Genomic DNA, 22,781 nt, shown 5'->3' on the forward strand with positions numbered 1-22,781 from the left:
ATATATGAACTGAAGTGATTGTTTCTTCCAGTTTGACAGAGGGGGAAGCTCTCCTTATTTTGCACACTACTGGACAACCCCTACATATAATGTTAGGTGAAGTTAATGTGCTAACGTGCTCTTTCCCCCCCATGAACATTCAATTTAAGGGTCAAATTATCAGTCAAAGAAATTCCCCACCGTGAGAATGATTTAAGAAGAGCTATGCCTATTTACATCAACTGAGAACCTGGTTCAAATGCTGCAAGAGCAATCTGTTGTCAGCTGGAAGGCTTTATTGGCTTGACTCAGATCTTTAATAATGGAATATTAGGATCAAGAACAAAAATCACGTAAATGTAATCCTTCATCATGGCCAAAGAAGGCAGGTACTTAAAGTCAGACAGAAAATGCATGCAGGAGACTGTAGACTCTGAGAGACACAGGCCTGTATGAGAAATTATTATCCCAGTTCCATTTAACATAATCTATTGACAGTATTTGGCCTCTGCTATGAATTCTGAGAATGTTTTTCCTGAACAAATCCAGAATCTTTGACTTGGAACCATACTGGTTAAAAGCCACAAAAAACTGTTTGGCATTATCACTTGGAAACTCTGTGTAGAACTTCTATACATAGATTTAATTTTTTTTCTGATGGGCTTTCCATAATATTTTTCTGCAGAAATTAAACTTACATTTGAAATTCTTAGCCTGCACAATTACAAAAAAAAAACAACCCCCAAAAAATCTCCAAAGCACAGACCGAAGCATTATTGTTCTGCTGAATTTCACAGTAATTCCACACTTTCATAAGGGTATTAGTTTTAGCAGGTATTATGAGTTCTAAAATATAAACCAGTCAACTCTTTCACTGTTGATCATGTCAGTAGCAAATACACTTGCTACATTAATTTGAACAGTGGGGGAATGCTAACATATCCAAGTGACAGAACACTATTTTTTCTCAACAATTCAGTGTCAAACCGGTCTCTGGGAGGGGCCAGAGTATTAAGTAATGAAAATAACTTCAAGATGAATGAATTTCTCAAGAAGAAATGCAAAATCAAATCTTAGGTCAGGATTAACTTTTTGTAAATGGTTATGTGTTACTGCTGATATTAAAACATATTAAACCCGAAAACTACTAAACCTCCAAAATTGCTTAATTAACACAAATTTTCCTGCATGTTTTCAGTGCAATTCTATTTCAAATATCTAGCAGGCTTTCTAAACTTTTGGTGGCATCGGGGATATTCTGCAGAATTCCAGTGTTTCCTACATATTTCCAATAGCCTTTGAATTTAATCCAGAAAGCAAGTCTTTGCAATTCATTCTGGAACAAAGGTTCCACCTTAATGGTATTTTGCAATACACAATTGTGCAATAGCATTTCATTTTCACTTATGGAGCTGGCCATCAGATACTACATGCTTCCCCTCCCATACCATTCAATAGTTTTGCCATGTTGTAGGAGTATCAGCAACTTACATCTAAAACCCTTTCCAAAAGCACATGGAAAAGATGAAAATTATTTTAACAATGAATTATTAACAGATTCCTCATTTTTTTTTCTCCAGTCCTCCCCTATTGAGAACTGTCCAATATTTCTTTTCTTCGATCAGTCATTTGTATATTGTTTTTTAAAATGCTGTCCTGTCTAAAATATCCATTATTACTGCATGAGTCAGAGCAGCAGTGACAAAGCAGTAAATTTTAGCAATGTGCCCTGCTTGTTTTAAGAAACTTAAAGGCGTATGCAGAATATGTGGAACATTTCTTTGTTTAATTACTTACATTCTTTACTGACTGACTGACTTAGATCACGTAGGGTATGGTCAGGAAATAACAGATAAATTGCCACAGAGGAACAGGACAATTTCATGACAACTCATGTAATCATGTTGTCACGGCTAATGTAGTCACAGCTTTTAATTTGAAATCTTTCCCCATGTGACAATCTGTGACATAATATGTGATTATAACATCTTTTTTGTAGTACAAGATTTCACAGCATGATTTTTTTTCCTGGCTTTATATTTATTCTTAAGCATTAAATCACAAATTTAAGAATGAGTAGTTTAAAATAAAGGAACTTGCTTTATCTTGATTGTGACTAATAAATTTGAGTTGCCACCAAATCTGAAATATGACACAGTTTATTCCCCTCAAAACTTGATTCTTAAAAGATTTGCCAGGAAAAAGATACTGTCCTTTAATCAAATTTATTTTATAGAAACTGCAAAATATTAGCAGTTCGATTTCCTTGTATTTGACCTGCAAAAGATTATAAACTCAAGAACTTGTATTTGACAATAAGCAGTAATCATCTTTATGTCAGATACATAGCTGGATAAGCAAAAGCACCCAAAGGGGTAAAAATTATCAAATTGTTATCATTACCAAAATTATCTTGCACTGTATAACCTTAGTGGATTATGCATTAGAATGATAGCGCTGAGAATGACAACAATCACAGTGTATGGAAGACAAACAGGACATGAATCCAAAGAAATTATTCAGAGAACCTTCAGTGAATGGATGTGCAAAGGGATAAAGGGTTACTAAGTTTCACATCTACTATGCTAAAAGTGTCATTTTTTTCTAATTTTACACAAAATTTCTAATTATACACAAAATTATGTGGCTTAAAGTCACTTCCATAGAACTGCTGATCTCAGTTTATGAGTTGAACTACTAAACATGAGGTACTGCTGTCTGTAGTGTTATGCTGGATTTAACTTGCCTTATTAAATATTTCTGTGAAAAATGTGCAACTTTATAGGGGTGTCATGACATACGCTAGATTCTAATTATTTTTCACATTTTTTTTCATTAAGGAGTAAATGTAATGCATAGGAAATATGCTGCAGAATTTTATGCATTAGTCTGCTAAAAAAAAACAAGCAACAGAATTTTCACAGCTGTCATTCAGCCAAATATTAACCTAACCCAAAAAGACTGAAGCTAAAGACAGAGGTACATGTGAACCTATACGCTTTTGGGTTACCTTATATTAGCCACAGTTTTTGGTTCAGGTAGGACTATCAAACCCTGGCAGAAGAATTATCCTTTTAATTAAGGGTATCTGTTTTATTTATTGCTAAGTTTAATATTCAGGAAACTTTTAAATATGCAACTTTGATTTTGGAAGTTTTAGATATGCAACTTTGATTTTGGAAAGGGATTTTTTTTTTTTAGTTTCTGCAAAGCCAAGCAGTTTGATTAGCATTGATTAAAATGCAGTAGGATGTCCTTATAAACAAGCTGTCACTTAGGTCAGGTTTCTCATACACATTAAAATGAAGCCCCAGCTAGAAAAGAAAGAAAACACAAAGGGAGAAAGAGAAGGAGAAAGGAAAAAGATGGGGATGAGAGGACAAACCAATCAGATTTGGTGTTACCAGCCAGCAGAAGTTTTAAAAAAATCAGATGACCGAGTGAAATCGTACATTTACTCGGAGAGAGCATCCTTTGACATTGCCTTCTAGGTGATCTCTGAGCTCCTTCCGCTTTCGACGGAGCTACATGTAAACATCAGGAAATGAATTGAAAAAGCAACCTGTTCTCATAATCGTTTTTTTTCTTCATTTTTATTTTGTTCTTTTTTTTGTATGTTTTATTTTGTTTTTAATAAATCATAGCTTAACGCATTTCTCACTGCCTCTGCCAAAACATTTCAAGACATCAAAGTGCTTTGAACAACATGGACACACAAGCTCAGTAAACTTGGAATCTGGAAGCAAGACATCTTTGCCTAACATGGCTCTTTCCCAGTACAGGAAAAAAACCCTGAAAAATCAAGAGAACTATCATTCTAAAGCTACTGAATTTCTGCTACACTGTTTATTATGTACGTATTTATTTATTTCCTTGTTTATTGGTAAGGCTGTGTCTAGAATTTATTTCCATAAAGAATAATTTTTAGAGGTAAATTTTCATGTTTGGGAACCTCAACTAGGATTTCCCATTTTCTATAAGGAAGATTTTGTGTCTAAATATGTATTTTGGGTCATAGAATTAAATCTTAGGCAATCAGATACAGAAATATTCATCCAAAATTAGGTATCATTGGGTGTCCATAAAAATAATAGGTGAAACCCACCACATAAATAAGCTACATCTTCTGCATATATACATGCATTACGAATCTAGAATTGTATGTGATGACCCAAGCCTTAAGACGCACAGGTCACTGTAGTTACATACACAATTTTCAAAAACAGCATAGAAACTGTGCTGTCTTTTATTTTCCTCTATGTGAATTCAGTGGTCTGAATGTCTGCCACTGAAACAGTGCCTCATTCATGTACAGTGCTCTTCTCATCTACACTGTAATTAAAACCTCTTCCCAAATCACAAGATGAAAAGATAAAGCCTCACAGACAGTGAGGAATGCTACAGATGCCTCTAGCTAGAACCTGTATAAACAAGTAACAACTGCCTTCTTTTTCTATGTTGAGATCAATTTAAGTGGTGGCATTACTGGAAAAAGGTACATAATTAATCTTTTCCCTCCCCTTCTTTGTGCTCAGTGAAACAACATTTTCACAAAGAGCAGCTGTAGAACAGTGTTAGAGAACAGAGAGGATGGCTTGTCCTGGAACAAAGGCAATACATTCATATACAAAACCAAAACCAGAACAGAGGTAAAAAAACAAGAAGGCAGAAAAGGCAAAGAGAATGCACAAGAAAAAAAAAATTAGTGCTTGAGAAAGTGCTAAAAGGAAATAAAGTGGGGAAAAATGAAAAATTGGATAGTTGAAATAGAGGCAACTCTTGAAAAGGAACCTAAACAAAATGGCTTGGACTGCATATGATCAGCAACTTGGTTCCAAACCATTTATCAGGGTGTAACACTATGCATGGTGGGTACTGGTTTAGATATCTGCCTGTTCTGTTAAGCAGTCTAAATATTTGGGCATGTTTATACAAACATCAAAAGGCAGAAGATACTAATTATCAGCAAAACAGTGGCTCCATTCATAGACTCTTGTGAATCTCTCATTTCATCTTTATTTACTCTGGTATTTTTTTCTAATTTAAAGGCTACATATATATGAAATATTCAACTATCTTGTAATGGTGTTTTGCAGAATTAAATGCAAAAAGCTTCAACACTATAAAAGTTTAATTATGTTTGAAGATGGGAAGCAGTAGTTTGAAGATGAGTAAGCCACTTCTCCACGTAACAGGCAACAAACAACAGAGATCAGAGAAGTGGTTTAATCATGATCACCAAATTACAGGCACTTCAAGAAAGTTGTCACTATCTCTTATTTGTAGTGACATCCAAAGCTACCTAACTGGCAGCCTGCCTTCAGTAGGTTGTTCTATGTGTAGCACAGAAACAAACAAAATGTGACCCAACAGCAATAAGAATACTGAAATAAAAATGATGGGATGGTGAGAAATGGAAAAGTCCCTTCCCTCCCTCCCCTCACCTCCCCCTTCAAAAGGAAAAGTGTAGGCTATAGAAGAAAACTTGCAAAATAAATGTTAGAAACATATTTACTTTGAGGGATCCAACTCTACTAGCAACTCCTTTGCTTTCATCCGGCCGTCTAATTTGCTACAATGGGGGAAGATGGGTAAAAAAGACAGAAGAATAAAGAAAAAGTGAACTTAAAAAAATTTCCACACAATCAGTTAGCAGTACATGCAAGACATCAATTTGACTCTCTGAGACACCTCTAGAGGACAAAGACACAGACTCTTAAGTTCTGAAATAAATGATGCTTTATCATGGCATTTTAAACTTGCTTTGTTGATCATTTTTATCTCAATATATTACCAATCTGGCACACATGTTGCATGCTAAATTCACTAACATTTTTGAAAGAATACGTGTTACTTATCTGATTTGGATATTAAGAATAACGAAGTTCTTAAACTCTCACTGAAGAAAAAGCACCCTATACCTTCTACAAATCATATGATCAGCTTATGCTATAACTGGGAGCCTGCAAGTATCATGACTGATACTTGACAGAATGCAATACAGACTGACCCAGGTCTAGAGATTTTAGCCACTGCTGTCAAGATTCCCGGTTAAAAATTATGCTGCCCAACCAGAAAATTTTAATGCCAGACCAACATTAGATTTTTATTTTAAATATTAAAATATACCACATATATAATCTCCAACATCTTCTACCTGATTACTTTTCCTTTATTATAGACATTTTTTCCTATATGATTCAGAGTATGGAAGAAACAAATCAGGTAGCTTCTCAAAAGGATTCATATTTTTAGAAGGATAAAACACTCATTTACAGCAAAAGTTCTTTTCAGAATTGCTGAATCTGGTAAACAAATATCTTTTACTGATAAATTGAACTTGTGTCATCTGAAATAGAGAAGACGACAATAAAAATTACTTTAGCAATATCCTTCTAGTCTGAGTCAAGACTCAATTGAAAGTTTTTATTATTTGATGGTTGTTTCATAGCCTAAGTAAAACAAAATCCCACACAACTGAGGTGAACCCTTTCAAACCACACTAATTGTCTTTTCTTTAAGAAATCTCATCAAGGAAGCCAAAGACTGAACGAACCACGGAAATTCAATGATGCTTTATGCTCTCTGGAGGACACTAGCAGAGGCACAAGTTAAATTGTCCTGTTTCTTTTTACCTGAGCCATGTAAAATGGAGAAATTCTTACTCAAAACTCAGTCAACAGAATGTTTTTTTTTTTTTAACTTGCATTTGATTCTCAAGAAAACAATGCAACTAAACAATATATTAACAAGTTAAGTATTTAGTTCTGATAGGGTGTCCATTAGAAAAATACACTGGAAATACTTATGTTAATCGTTGCTTTCCTTCCCTGGTCTTATGGCATTAAAATAGCATCTGATTTGAACTCTCAAGTGAAACACCCACATTACTGTTATCATGGGACTCCAAGTAAATCTCCAATCAATTCTAATATACTAAGAAGAAACTGTCATTCTTAAATAAAATATGTCTCCTTTAGACGACAAATTCAATTAAAATATATGCAGTTATAACCTAGTTGCTATATATTTCCTAACTGAGGAAAAGAAAAGGAAACCTCAATTGGGAAAAAAAGATCCTTATCTGAAAAGAAAACATCAGGATCTAGAGCAAAGATACTTTCCCCAATATCCTGGTTGAGATACTACCACTTCCAGGTAATAAGACATAATCTACTAGAACCCTAATTCATCTTACTAATTTGAAACTTTTTTCAAAAATAATATATTTAGTTTTGTTTTGAAAAAAAAAAAATGCTTATGATCTCACATGGAATGCTTATAATCTCACATGGAACTAGATCATTAAAAAAAATGTTACATAACACAGAAACCCGAGGAAAAGTTCTAAGTGGCAACAATATGCATTGCACTTCAGGGAAAACGTTTTTCTTGAATTACTCACCAATATGGGTATTGTGGCTGCTCAAGTTGTGGTGAAGGTTTAGGATTCAGTCAGAAATGAGATTGGAGATACTACAGGTGCATATAACTGATATTACTTACTCTTTCTTTCTTCAAAATATATAGAGAAATACATAAACAATGTGTACACTACAAGCAACGAAGTTATAAATGCTTGGACATATGAATTACAAGGAGATAGCCTAAGGTCAACTCTCGTTTTACATCCATGGCACTGTTAATATACATGAAAATGTGTTTTCTACAGGAATCTTGCAGAGTACAACTTGAATACTTCTCAAGGGATGAATCAGTGTTATATGAGTATTGGACAAGCTATACTACATATGTCCTAGGAATTAAATAGCGTACTATCAGGAAGGCAAGTGACAGTAGGAATAAAAAAAATACTTTTTTTTTTTCTCGGCAAATACCACAGAAAGGAATTCAGGTATATTCTTATCTTTCTCTGGTAAACTCCTGTATGATGATCTAGAATTTGACAGATAAAGTACTAATTCAGAAAATGGCATGGATTATACATTCCTTGTTTTTCAGAAACTCACTTAGACACAAGAACCCCATCACAGATGAACACTTGTAGTTATAAAAGATTACGATGAAAGGTGTGTAAGTGTTCTAAATCAAAAGTATCTGTACCATAACACAAGCTAAATAAGTGGATTAAGAGATGAGGCAGGAGCAACACCAAGTAGTTATTGGCAAAATGTTACCTGAAAGACATGAAGGTTTGAGAACACTGAAGGTGGCGAATTAAGATACTCAATGTAATGAAGAAAGAAAGGTGCTGTGTAGGCAACATTCCAGGAAACTAGCAAGGTATAATGCACTGACAGTTAAGATAAATGCATTATATTTACATCCCTTTCTTATTACAAGGCACTAGTAGTAGGATTTAATAGCTAAAGATTAGCCACAGGTGTCCCTATCCTGATACCTGAAGAACAAGGTGGAGTTACAGTTGGAGCAGAATGAGATAGGAAGCCAGTGGAAGAAAACTTAGGAAGCAGGGAAACCAGAACCAAACAGTTAGCAAAGAGGAATGCTGAAATATACTTAATGAACTTGTTAGAAGATGAGTGAACAGAAAATGTTTTCTAAGCAGAAGTCTTGCATATGGTTTCATTATTATTCCTCTACCTTCTACCTAATGGAGCACATGAGAAATGTACCTGTTAATCTTCATCCTAGATTTTACTTCAGAAAAAAGAATTTAAAATACCTAACCCTAAATAAATATCTAGACCAGCAGTTATACTTGTCATAAAGAAAGAACAGCTCTGAACAACTAGCTAATCTGAGACTCTGCCTTTTGTTGGATTATTTAAAGGAAGAGTTCCACAACAGGAGAAACAACCTCAAATATTTAGCACTATCCATCTTAGACTCCTTCCCCTTTCTGATAATATACTCTGTGTGGGCTACTCTAAAGTTTCCCTGCTTACACTCTGACAAAGAAATTGGAATGTTGCCAGACCTAAAGCTTTCAGAAATGTGTTTTCCCATCCACATTCACCAAAAAGCCAAACTTCTGTCAGACTTTTCTTCGAAATCCTGGCCAATACATGCATTGTTCATAATGCCAAAAACTTTTTGATATGATCAATTTACTTAATTCTGAAATTGAATAAATGCAACACTCACAATGTAAACTCTTTACAGCAGTAGTTTAAAAAGATGTCAAGTACCTCATTCAACGGTTTGGGCATGCAATATTGGAATCACAATAATCAAGAGATCAGCATCCAAAACAAGTTCAGATTATTTGCTGTTCTCTCACTTGATTACTACACAGAGATCAACGATGAACAGTGAGTAAAGACAAAATATAGAAGAAAAACAAGGGCATGAGTTTCCAGTCCAGGTTAAAGAGATATTCTGTGAAAGGTAGGTGGATGTATAAAAGCAAAACCAAAGAGTTTAATATATTTTTAATGTTGCAGCAAATCAATTTCTTTCAACTTAAAAATGCATTATGCATAACTTTTACATTCATGTATGAAAGATAGACTTGCACTTGAAAGTATTTTTACTTCTGCACTTTTAGGTCAGACAAACACCAATTAGATGGGGCTTCCTAAATAAGCAGGGAGTATTTTCAAACAAAGGGAATACAGGCTCCTATAAAAGAGACATATATTCTCAACCAATAAACATATTCCTGCCTGTGCATTATACTGCAGTATGGCATAAAAGTTTTATTATGGTTGCTGCACTTCATAGATAATGGTAAATCTACAAAAGCATAATGTATGTGAATGCTAATGAATGCCAATAAAACATCATTATCATACCATCACAAATTTTGCTCACACTGCCCACATTGTTTTTTTAAATGGGCACTACTCCTCACACTGTTCCATGTGCAGATAAGGGAATAAACACAGTGCAGGTGGAACAATCAATGGTAGAAAGTAATGTAATTTTGTTGCAGTATTGAAGTATCATCACTAGATCAAATGCTTTGTTAACACATATAGTGGCAAAGATAATGGAACCATGTCCTTACACAAAAGGCTTGGTAATACACTGGTTATTTTACACCAACATGTGGCAGCCTAGTTCTTCAAAAATATCTAGTGACTTAAGTGAAATTTAATGGTCAGAAATAAAATCTAAAAGTTGGTAGGTAAAATGCACAGCCAGGGAAAGACAGACTACAATAAAAACAAACATTATATAGTATGTCTCTATTTGTAGTTTGCAACCGGGCTTGTCTATCTCGCATTGGCCTCTTTAGCCACCATCGCGCCTGTAGCAAATATGGGTAGAGTCCTTCTCAAATCTTCGTTCGTGAAGCCCAGCCATGATGATGATTTGTAGTGACTTCATGTCCTAAGACTCATTTAAACTGGAGATCTGGGCATATGAGAGCTGGGTCCTCACCTCCATTATGCAGTTAACAGTTGCACAACCCTCCTGTCACACAGCTGAAGGTTCGCAAACCCTTCTACCAGCTCAAGGCTGCCTTCCTCCCAGTTCTTCCTGACCACAGCCCTTTCTTTTCTCATAATGCTATTGCTGCCTCCTGGATCCAAGCTACCTCCTACTTCAAACCTCTCTAAGCCCTGCAGCCTCATCACTCAAGAGCCACAAATACTGCTTTGCTTTGTTTTAGACCTTTACCACACAACCTTTACCTTCAATTTCACATCCATTCAATACTTTAAATTATTGCATTTCAGAACTGCTTGAACATTTTTTCACTGTCTGCTGGCACATTTTGTTTCCCCATTTATTCTCTCGCTTTCCCCACAAAGGAAAGCAGAATTTGCACCTCATGCTCCTAGTAGAGCTTTTCAAAACCCAAACACCTGTTGCATATATCAGAAATCTGTCTTGGCAAACAGGAATAAGGTCATATTTAAGGAAAAAATAAAGATATGTTAAGTCCTAGGTGGTGAAGTTTTGCATTCTTTTTGCATACCTTTCCCAAACTGACAATTCAGTTCTGAGTGCGCTGCTATTTTGCCTTGTTGTCCTAAGCTGAAGTTCTAAAAGCTGCAGCACATACAGAGCTATAGCACATCTAGTGGAGGACAGAGTCCTTTAAACATTTTTAGACATTAAGCTAACTCCTATCAGAGATACCTTGGTGGTCACGGTGAAAACTGTTGCACCAATGAAGTCACTTAGAAGTGACCTTATGGTGCGACAGGCAGGTTATAAAGCAAATCAGCTCTCTGGTAGGGTTATAAAGCAAATATTTGCTCTCTTTGAGCACTTCTAGTAGCAAAATTAAGGGAATGGTGTTCGCACTGGGGCTCAGTGTAACAAGGAAGATCTCATCTTTCTGAGAACATCTGGGCCAGAGGGACTTTAAAGGGAAGAGTAAACCTGTTTGAGGATAAGTGCATTTAAGATTTGTTCTCAAATATCTGTTACAGCCTGTACTTTTGACTAGACAGGGCTGTGTTTAGAAAATCTGTATAAAGCTTCTTGTCCCATGTATTTCCTCACATTTACGTGTCCTGAGGAGTTCAACTGTAAAAGAGGAGCGGAAGGGTTGGTAAGGATACTGGAAAAGGGTGTAGCCACTAAAGCCATAGGAAACAATTAAAGCAGTGAGAGGACCTTGGAAGACGAAGTTAAGGTAGAAAGATCTGGGATTCAATTCACTTTGCAGAAGCTTAAAATAATATGACCTTTAAGTGGCTAACTACTAGCAATAACCTGGGAAGCGACTAAGGTCACTTTGTCCATACTGACAGTGCTGTTGAGTGAAACCATTGTCCAAGGAGGCTGCCTAGAAAACTTAATAAAGCAAACTAAGTGTTGCAAAGAACTGCTGTGCCAAACGCATATGAACTCCTTGCTCAAAGGCACTCCTCACATTTTGTAAAAGTATTTACAAAAGAAAAAAGCAATCTTAAAAAATAAACTGCAATGAATGGCGCAAATTTGAAAATAGACAACAGCTGTTTTGAAATCTTGCCAAACCTGTCACTGTTTCTTACAGAATAAATCTACTGTAGGGTAATCCAGTGGGACGCCCCATTTCCAACACAGTCATTGAAGAGAAATATGTTTCAAATGTAAGGGCTTTGAATGACTCACTTTCAGGACCCTATTTGTCATAGACTTTTTCCATAAATACATTCCTATAGTCTCCAGTATTGCTAGCTTAAATAAAAACCTACATACTGAAATGTATGCAGGTTTTAGTAAATGTAAATATCAATAAATGCCTACAGAAATTCTTGTCCAGTAATACGCAATGATAGTGTGAAAGGGATCAGAAATAGAAAGAACACTTCCATTCCTTTCAAACAAGTAAATATACTGTTGAAACCTAATTGAAGAAATCAAATTCTACCCTATTCATAAATGCCCCTTTTAAAGAGATTATACGTATTTTGCCTTTTAAAATTAAACTAAATGGGTAAGCAAAATAGAGGCAATTAATTTCAGATATTGAAGATAATTTTAAGTGTAATAAAAATGGGGATTCATTTGGATCGTTGCCATCACTAATAATCATCAGAACACATTCTAATACCAAATCTTGAGGCATCAGTGAATAGAATAATATCTTCATGGTCATACAATTTTGAACTTGTATTTTAACATGTCATCAGAGTTTTGTCATAATTTGTGCTGCTACAGTTTATTAATTTTTCAAAGGCAGAAATTTAGAAAAAAATTAAATACTATTTTCTTACATAATCTCTTCAAGAAGTAAACAGAATGAGTTTGCTCAACTAGTTGCCAATGTTCAAAATGGGACAATTCCCTGAAGCACTAAAGTGCCTTCTCCCTTTTCCTGTTGTAGAAAATTAAAACAGGAAGAACAATCTTTGATTAATATTTTACTAAACAAAAAGTGACACAACTAAATAAAAATTTTCTCAAACACAGGCAATGCACTTGGCACATGCTAAATACTCTTTGCAGATCCAGGATACAGAATTGGATAAGCATTGACCTAAGCCTTACATGGTTTTAATTACAAAATAAAGGGCTTCTAACTTCCATTGTGAGAAAGGAGGTAATTAGAGTGGTAAGCAGACAAAGAAGTTGAATTTAACAGGGTGAACTGTATTAACAAATTTAGAATGGTTGTTTATGAGAAGGCTGGACAAGTGATTGCGACAAATGTTCTTTTGATTCTAAAAACCTTTACCTTTTCCATCACATTTTTCTCTCATTTCCTAGCACTGTTTATTGATGCTTAGTGATCGTTACAATTTAACAGGACTATTTAATGGAATGGACTTGGTACGCTAGGGATTACAATAATGCTTTCAAAGCTTTCCAGATAAATTTATTTCATCTAATTGCTTAATTGTTCACTTCAGGTACTCTAAACTGTCACCTATTGCACTTAGAACAGATAGAGTAGGACCACACCAAAGAAATATAGCAGCATTAACTTACTGCATGCATCTTCCTCTGGTATGGTTACACAGTAGACTGTAAACATGTGCACAGATTTTTTTTTTTTTTAAACAATCATCCTGAGGAATAGCGAGGCACAGATTGAGGTAGAAGTGAGAACATTAGGCCACATACCAGGTTCTCCTTTTCCAGCCAGGAAATAAGGCACAGGAACTTGGCAGAAAAATGTTAAAGAGAAAGCATCTTGTCCATTTTTCTAAAAACCTTGTGGGGAAACACTTGCTAAATATAGCTACAGTACAAAAACTTGGATAATTAAGATGATGTAAGTATCTTCTTGACAAATGAAACTCTCAAATGCTGCTAGCAATTACTCAGGCTAAGTCCTAATAGAAAATGCCTTGCCTTGTCTATCTTGGGTAAAAAAAAAAGATGAATTACTATATTCACACTTGATGCATTGCTGTACCGACCTATAGATGCAAGGGTAACATGATTCTGAGAACTAGCTTTTGTAAAAGTGAAAGCTTACCTGCTTCGGTAAAAAAGACACCAGAAATGAGACCTTGATATGAAAGAGTTATTACAAAAAAAATTCTCAAAATTGAGATAAGGTTTATATTTCCTATGCGTTGTAGAAGGTACATTGTAAGTGCCAGGCAAAACCAGATGATGACACACACATATTCTAGAGTAAATGGTCTATATGAGCCTTGCATTGGGCTCAATCTGGTTTTAGATAAACAATTTTTGGATAAACTTTTTTTTTAGATAAGCTGGCTTTTTGGAGAGTTGCTTTTCTTACCACATCAGATCAAGAATGACTTCACATACTGTAATGAAATTGCCCGATTGCTTGACTACATGAAGATAGACTTGCTCTGAAAGAGGAAGTATTTTTAATATGGATTCAATAAATCCAAAGTGAACAGGTACTCAATTCAAACAAGACTGATCTTGAAAAATACATTTTTCTGTATCGAGATAAAAGTTTTATCCACCAAGGGCAACAAATGACCACCTTTCATCAGCCTTTTTCAAAAGTACCACTCTGACTTTAGTTCACAGCACTTCATGCAGCTTCTGGGGATACCCCATCAGTAAGAGAAGACAACCTAAAATGGTTTATGGAGCAAAATAAAGAACTGAGGCACTGCGAGATAATGTTGGAATGATAAAAAGCAGGTTTAGATAAAGAGAACACAGTACAGGAAGAAAATCTAACATATTCAAGAGGTGCAGCCAGATGGAGAGACAAATACCCTGTCAGCTCCTAAAGAGTATAAAAGGTAGATTCAACACTGACTTAATGGATACTGGCTAAGAAGGATGCTAGAGAAGCTGTGGAGAACGTTGTAGCTGGTGCCGCACGTCCTCTCCATCATTTCGGGCAATCCAGACCAGACCAGGTGGGTACACACTTACAGACACTGGACAGAACACTGAATGTATGTATTTTTGTGCTCTTGAGTACATATATATGAAAGGGTGAATGAAATCCTTTTTGTTTTAAAATACATCACCTATCTCTCCTATAATAGCTCGCACTGAACTCTGCTACAGCATCATTAAATGATTTGCTCTAATAAAAAAGGAACAACTAGAAAAAGATTGTTGTTCATCCTTACAGGTAATTTTTTAAAATTTCCGATTATTTTATCAAAAAAGAACACAGCAGTAAGTGATGTGGATTATTTATTATGTCAATAGTCAGTGAAGAAACAGAATCAAGCCTTCCCGTATCTGAGCTATTGATTAAGATCAGGCTAATGTATGAATGGACTAAGACACTAAAGAAGAAGAGCAGAAGAAAACCAAATTCCTACAAACAGAACATATGACTATATGAAAATTCAGCCTATAAGATGCATAGTTTTACTCTCGAAATCGTTCTCCATAAACAAGATTAAGTCAATTGGCCTAGGTAACAGGAACTAATATCCCCAATGAAAAAAGAATGAATGGAGATGGGAAGTCAATATTCCTCCTCCAAGAGGCCAACTCCAAAAGGCATCAAAATGATCACCAAGCGCCAACAAACTCAACAAGCATTGGTGAAAGACCAGAACTAGATATATTGAAAATGGAGCTTGAAACAATTCTATAGAGGTGCAGTCACAGTAATTTCTAATTGAAGACACTGGATGAAAGACACATGTAACTACATTGCTGTTGCGAAAAAGCTAAAATCATCAAACAAACCCCAAAACCCTCATCTTGCATTATATCAGAATTCAAACCAGAGATTTGCTTTGGATAGGAACTGAAAAGGTGTAGGTAAGGAAACTAACATGAGAAGGATGCACATCTTTTTCTTAAGGAAATGACAAACTGAAATTATGAGAATTTGAAAAAAATACTTGGCCTTTGAAGACAGTGTAGTAAGCAATGAAAACTCTTGATCCCAAGACTAATTGAAAAAAACATTTCAAGGAGGAACTGACAAGCTGATGCAGCGTAAGTATACACGCAATGCATGTGTGAGCCAGGATGTATGTACTGAAAGATTATTCTCTTCTGAAGGGATACACATGCAGAATAGCTACAATGTGAAAAAAATAATTTTTTCCATGGAAGGCCTGAGAAACTTTTTTCTGACATGTTTGGAAGTTTCACTGGGCTCAGGAAAAGAATGAAGTTCTGCAGCTTAATAAAATACCAACCGATTACTAAGAAAGAGAAATGTAGGGATATTTTGCACATTAGAGCTTCTTTGTATGATTCAATATATAATAGATGTGAAAAGTAGCTGATTCTAGGAATACAAGAATTGTTCTGGAACTTCTGGATCTGATGCCAGTTCCCAACTACTCTAACATCCTTCTTTAGTTCTGTTATAAGCAGTTCTTCAGCATGAGTAAGGGAAGGGAACTAGATTTTGGCACTGCTATACTATTTATCAATATTATTATTATCAATATTACTACTATCAATATTACTACTATCAATATTACTACTATTATTATCAATATTACTATCAATAAATATAGCACTACTTGAAGCACAGATATTCAATAAATAAAGCCAAGTCAAATAAGTACTTCCACTGAAATTCAATGTTCAGCTTGCACTTGATCCCAGTCTTGATTCTTCCTCTCCAGAGACTTCTTGACAGGTCTATTTTGGTACAAACAAAAAAACCTTAAAAGCCTACCCCTGTAGTTTTGACCTTCCTACAAAGTGAATCTTTGATTTTAGAGAGGATTTCAGTAACTTTGTTTTTATTATTTATGATGTTTTTTTGATAACCCAAGCACACCAAGCAGCTTCTTAGTTACAATGTCTCACTTTTGAAGCTGGAGCAGGTTGTTAACTAACAACCATGGTTTGTAACCAAAATGTAAACTAAAAATAATACCTGCTAGGGCTCAATTATCCACATGTTTTGCCAGGACAATACACTCTAAACAATAAGGGGAAAAGGTAGTGATTATATGAAAATATGCTAGTATCTTAATGAGTAATTGATTTGAAAACCACTGCTGCACTGTATTGAGAAGAACCCAGGGGGATATAGTAGTTTAGTAGCATTAGTAAGCAGGATTTCTCATCTTGAGGCAACTCTGGCTACTTTCTGCTCCCATATACATTCTCTCAGCATCTCTTTTTACTAAATATAATTTTCTGTAATCCTGGAATGTGCATTAAAAACATTTTAGAGAAAATTAAACGCAGAAATAATCATGAAAACATCAGAATTTTTAGCAGGATCAAGTAACTAACTATGCCTGTGTGTATTTTTACAAGAAAAACCAAGAAACGCTTGCAGTGCTTGGGGTGTGATTTATTCTATGTAGATGATCCTAACAATCTAAAACATCCTTTGCACTTTCCTATGGTCCTCAACCATATCACAGATAAAGAGCTGTGCTAAAGCACTTGCTACTTACCCGAGCAAGTTCCTAGGTAGAAAAAACTTCAGCACATGCAAACTTAATAAAAAGGAAACAAACTTCACTTGGAAATTTAGTGTTTGTGTTCCAACTTTAAAATACATTCACATACTTGCCCAATTGCTCTCACCTTGATGATCACCTTAAGAAGAAATAGTAAGAATCAAGATGAAAAAAAAATATGCACTCAAATGTATGAAAAACGTCTACACTATGGATAATACTACAGCTTGCCAAAACATGTCTTGAACAGCTTCTTATTATTAACTAAGAATTTCTGATAAGCATCCTGATCTTTCTTCTACTGAAAAATACTGAATATTTCTAATGAAAAAATAGTAACAATAATTGACAAAAACACCTTCCCAACTCTACCTGCTCTCATCTGCTAATTTCAACAAAGCAGCTGTATATTGGAAGTCAAACACTAGACTGAAAACATAAATCATAATTAGGTTTAATATAAATCCATAGCTCATTTGACTGTGTGGATGTCAATGTACACATTCAAACATTAAATCTGTGGCTCACGACAGGTGTTCTAAGCATCATCTTTCATTGGAAGGAAGCATAAGAAATAACTAAAATAATAAAATATTTTTTGTCACTGAAATAACTCTCATCAGCCTTTTATTTTTTAAAAAAAAGTTTAATGTATTTTTTCTAGGCTATCTCATTTCAGAAATTCTCTGCAACTGAAACATGTACATAAATTGCAAGTATCATACTTTTTACATTGAGAATATTAGGTCTTTAGGTGAATGTCAACTTCTCAGTGATAAAGACAACAGTTCTTCAAAGGAGACACTAAGCTACAGAAAGTCATCAACTAGCAGAATTAAATGCACTGTGCTACAAAGAAGGTGTGGATGGCTGGAGTGGTGGACAGATGAGATGACCTGTGACTGGAGTGCTCTGTTGGATGGTTTCAGGCTCTTCAGGAAGGATAGGCAGGGCAGAAGAGGTGGAGGGGTGGCACTGTATGTAATAGAAGGGATAGAATCTAGGGAGCTCACAGTTGGCAATGGCACAATTACCATTGAGAGCCTCTGGGTAAGAATCAAAGGGCAAACAAATGATGTGGATGTCACTGTGGGAGTCTGCTATAGACCTCCCAGCCACAGAAAGGCACATGGGGACCCTGGTCAATGGCAAGTTGAATATGAGTCAGCAGTGCCCTGGCAGCCAGGAGGGCCAACCCTGTCCTGGGGGGCATCAGGCAAAGCATCGCCAGCCAGTCAACGGAGAGGATTGTCCCGCTCTGCTCTGCACTGGGGCAGCCTCACCTTGAATACTGTGTGCAGTTTTGGGCACCACAACATAAGGAAGACATTAAGCTGTTAGAGAGTGTCCAAAGGAGGGCAATGAAGATGGTGAAGGGTCTGGACGGGAAGCTGTAAGGAGGGGCTGAGGTCACTTGGTCTGTTCAGCCTGGAGAAGAGGAGACTGAGGGGAGACCTCATTGCAGTCTACAACTTCCTTGTGAGGGGAAGAGGAGGGGCAGGTAGGGATCTCTTCTCTGTGGTGACCAGTGACAGAACTTGAGGGAACGGTCTGAAGTTGTGTCAGGGGAGGTTTAGGTTGGGTATTAGACAAAGGTTCTTCACCAGAGGGTGGCTGGGTACTGGAACAGGCTCCCCAGGGAAGTGGTCACAGCACCGAGCTTGACAGAGTTCAGGAAGGGTTTGGACGATACTCCTGGGCACATGGTGTGACTCTTGGGGATCATCCTGTGCAGGGCTAAGTGTTAGACTCGATTGTCCTTGTGGGTCCCTCCCAACTCAGCATATTCTTTCATTCTGTGACTGTTTTGTTACACTTGAAAAAACTTCTGAAAAGTAGCCTTGCTTGCTCATTTTAGCTGTAGGATAGAGCCTTACATAGGAATCAAAAGCCATCTATCACAACTACAAATATGTAAGGATCTAACTTATCACCAAGGGTTTTGTCTGGTTCAGTGTAACTAAAAAATAGATAGCTAGGGATGGGACAGAAAATCAGCAAGTAAAGTAGAGAAAGACTTTTTCTTATGCAGAATATAAGAAGTTATGGCACGGAAGCAGCAAGATGGAAAAAGAAAAACATACTCTCATCTTAAAAGTAGTATTACAGGTTCCTTAGGATCCTTCAGGATAACACTGAAAGAAACTTTGCACGTTGAAGTAGAAGAATTGAACATCAGTGAGACTGATGATCTTGTGAAGTGAAATACTTTGAACACTTAAATGTCACTGAAATGAATTCCTGGCAATAATTTAAAATCTGCCCTTAGTCTTCTAAATCTGCTTCATTTGACTTCGACACACAACATTGCCAAAAATTAAATATTGATTATGCCATTTATATAGAAAAGTGAAGACTTCAACTTGAAAACCGTAATTTTCTTTTATACCAATATCATCTCCCTAAGAAGAGAACAAAATTAGAAATTTGAAATAATGGCTCAGTCATTTGCTCTGGATATATTCTTCTAAGTTATCTGAAGTTACAGATCTAAAATTTTATACTGTAAGCATAAAAAAACCCAAGAGTCAACACAAATGGAAATATTAAAAAAAAAGACACTAGGTAGCATATTGCTTTTGTGTCTGAAAAGAACATTGCATTTTACTTGATGAAAACGCCAACCACAAACACACACAAAAACATAGTAAGATTTTAGAATCTGAGCAGCTACTGGAAATGACAAGAAAAATTTGCAAGTCACACTGTGTCATCCTAAACTTTTGTCATGCAAGTATTCTGAAAAATCATCTAACCTTGTTAAGAAAGCAGTAAAACTTTTAAAAGATCAAAACTATATTGTAGAAAATAAAAATATCTGTCACAATCAGTATCAACTTTATGGTTGAATGACTCAAAAAGGGAGGACTGCTAGTGCAGTTTTCCTCTGAGTAAAACTTAGATTGCCTCTATATGTGAATCCATCTACTATAAATATGGTTTAAATGCTTTTTGAGCAGTGATCGATTTTGTTTGAACCTCAAATACAATTTAGAGAACAAGAAAGGTGTTCTACAAAGATTTATTAAAAGCTAACAAAAGCTACTTTGCTTAGTCTTGGGGATGTACCTAATGATAGGCAGAGTAGTCCCAATGGCAATTTGTCTTGAGAAGTTTCAACCTCCCAAGAGGCTAAAGTGAAAAATATATCATACAAATCATACAATAGTTTGAGTTGGAAGGGACCTTTTAAAGGCCATCTAAGTCCAATCCCCCTGCAATAAGGATATCTCCAGCTAGAGCTAGTTGTTCAGAGCCCCATCCAAGCTGACCTTGAACACTTCCAGGGATGGGGCACCCACAGCTCCTCTTGCAACCTGTGCCAGTGCCTCACCACCCTCACAGTAAGGAATTTCTTCCTAATATCTAAATTGACCCTCCTTCAGTTTAATACCATTCCCCCTTATCCTATTGCATCAGATCCTGCTAAAAAGTTTGTTCCCATAATTACTGCTTTTACCAGGAAATTACATTTTTGAAGACCGATTAAAATATCAAGGTTCAAACTCAATATTCATCATTTAGTACTTTGTTAGAAACAGAGACTTTCAGAAAACATGGACAATTAAGTGTAAACAGTAAAACACATTTAAAATTAGATGTTGTATTTTGTCTACATGATCTGTTTTATATATAAACAACACTAGTTTTCCAAAATACCATTATGAAAAGGTAAAGACTCCTAACAGATCAATCAGGAGCATTAGTAATGCATTCTCCCAGACCTTCTCTCCAATACCCTCATGCATTAGTAACCTGCTACTTACATTCATTTAATAGAGGTGCTCCCGTTATTGCAGAAGCTTGATTTTTTTTCTGAGGTGCACACAATTTTCTGCTATTCACCAAATTCAGTAAGAGAAATGTAAGGTATTATATACTTAGGACAAAAAAACACACGAAAATGGTACAACAAAATAAACTGGAATACAGAGATGACAAAGAAATATAGTGCCACTAGCTTTGTGGCTAGACCACCACTCCAAAAATATGTATAATCAAAGAAATAATTTTTTCCCCCTGACACTTCTTCATTTTTGTTTCATGTTGTATATACACATTTTGGAGCCCTGAAATGAGTTCCTCAACTAGCAAATGAGCATATTGAAAAGAAATACACTTGCAGATTAAAGAAGAAAAAAAAGGCACCCTGTAATATCAACTGGATGCTGAAGTACAATTTACCTTTATTTTCATTATTGTGTGGATCAAGAAGTCCAGTGTGAACTAAATTTATATTGCATTATTAGAATGCCAGGATCCAGAAGGAAAAACTCAGTAAGTGAAGACACTTAGACATATTGATAATCTTGAAGAATATGAATGACCTGCATTTCTTGACGAATTCAGATGATGTTTGACAACTTGAGGGTACTGAAAAGGGCTGAACAAAAAGATATTTCTTTGGTTTTTTAAAAGTAATACGTAAAATGAGCAAAGAGCTCTCTAAGTGGCAAAGAAGCTTACAGTTTTGTGCAAAATCCAACCTCTAGGCAATAGGAACAGGTGACATAACCTTTCAAGTGTATTTTCCAGTTGGGCTCTTCTTTGTCTTTGCCTGTATCAGCTTGTACCACCCACCTTTGAAAGACATCACAGAAAATCTAGACTAGCTAGATGTTGCATGGAGATTCCTATTATAAAAGTGGTGTGGTCTCACACATTTTGAACAAAATCTATTTTTCAGTAATACATGAAAAGCAGGTCTTAACATGAAATACCAAAGCATGAGCCGATTATGAAATGAGCTCATCTCACCCAGTTTCCCAAACACAGTTTCAGTTTTTTAGTCTGTTTCAAAGTTCTTGTAGATTCCTTCTGTATTCTCTGAATCTTTGAAGACAGTCTAGAGGAGTACATTCTGCTTCGTAACAGATAAGCTTTACTCCTTCCCACTGTGATAAACTTCCTGAAAACATATAGGCTTCATGTAGAGCTATTTCTCAGTGGAGNTTATTTATGCCTGTTACTGGTCTCCTTTGGTTTTCTTTGGACACTCTCATTTTGTCAACAGGCATAAAACTCAGTGCAGATTCTCTGCTTTGTGTTGCTCTTCTGATCCAGATTTTTATTTTTAAGTCATTAGACAAGACACAATTTTTTAGAAAACAAATGAAGGAGGCGCTTGCAGATAGAATTCACTGAACAATCTTAAGAAAAGTAGACTATATAATGAAGCTCAAGTTTGCTGGCTATCAGAATAATTTTGATTCTATTACAGTGCAGGTGAGTACTGCATAAAACAATCCCATAGTTTAAACCAAAATATTTATATGGGTGGTTGCCAATAAATCTTGTTTGCTGATAGAAAAGAATGAGACAGCAGGAAAGAAGAACTAGCAGATGCTGGGCAATCATTTTAGCAAGCAGAATAATCCTCGAGGATCATGAATTAGATAAGGAAGAATATTATTATTTGCCATCTGCTACTGGTCTATTAGTATGTCAGCATCTGGTGCCACAGAAAGATCTTTGTGATGTGAATGAACAAAGTGAATGCAGACAGTTTTCTTCTGCTGAAAGGAATTCTGCCGAAGGTAAACATTACAGGCCTTGCCACTGGTCAATTTGCTTAGTTTTTCATGTATGCTATTTAAAGTTTGATAAAAAGAGCACATTAATAGAGTTCACCTCAACGATTAA

The 22,781-nt window shown here is 35.7% G+C and overlaps 1 protein-coding gene across 8 annotated transcripts in view; it reads right to left on the reverse strand.

Moving 5' to 3' along the window:
• The window catches only part of GPHN (gephyrin), a 288,205-nt gene that overhangs the window by 70,900 nt on the left and 194,524 nt on the right, over positions 1-22,781 (reverse strand). For 5 of the 8 annotated variants that reach the window (XM_017829761.1, XM_017829765.1, XM_017829759.1 and 2 more), the window contains 2 exons: positions 5,495-5,551; positions 3,432-3,503 (listed from right to left, as the gene is read on the reverse strand). The exons of 2 other annotated variants lie outside the window; for them this stretch is intronic. In XM_017829761.1, the coding sequence (XP_017685250.1) occupies positions 3,432-3,503; positions 5,495-5,551 (129 nt within the window). The remainder of the gene's footprint in view (positions 1-3,431; positions 3,504-5,494; positions 5,552-22,781) is intronic. One more of the 8 variants, XM_017829762.1, reaches the window with a different exon arrangement.

This window comes from Lepidothrix coronata, unplaced genomic scaffold (genome assembly GCF_001604755.1).
Source record: "Lepidothrix coronata isolate B3197 unplaced genomic scaffold, Lepidothrix_coronata-1.0 Scaffold168, whole genome shotgun sequence".
Classification (NCBI taxonomy): Eukaryota; Metazoa; Chordata; class Aves; order Passeriformes; family Pipridae; genus Lepidothrix; species Lepidothrix coronata.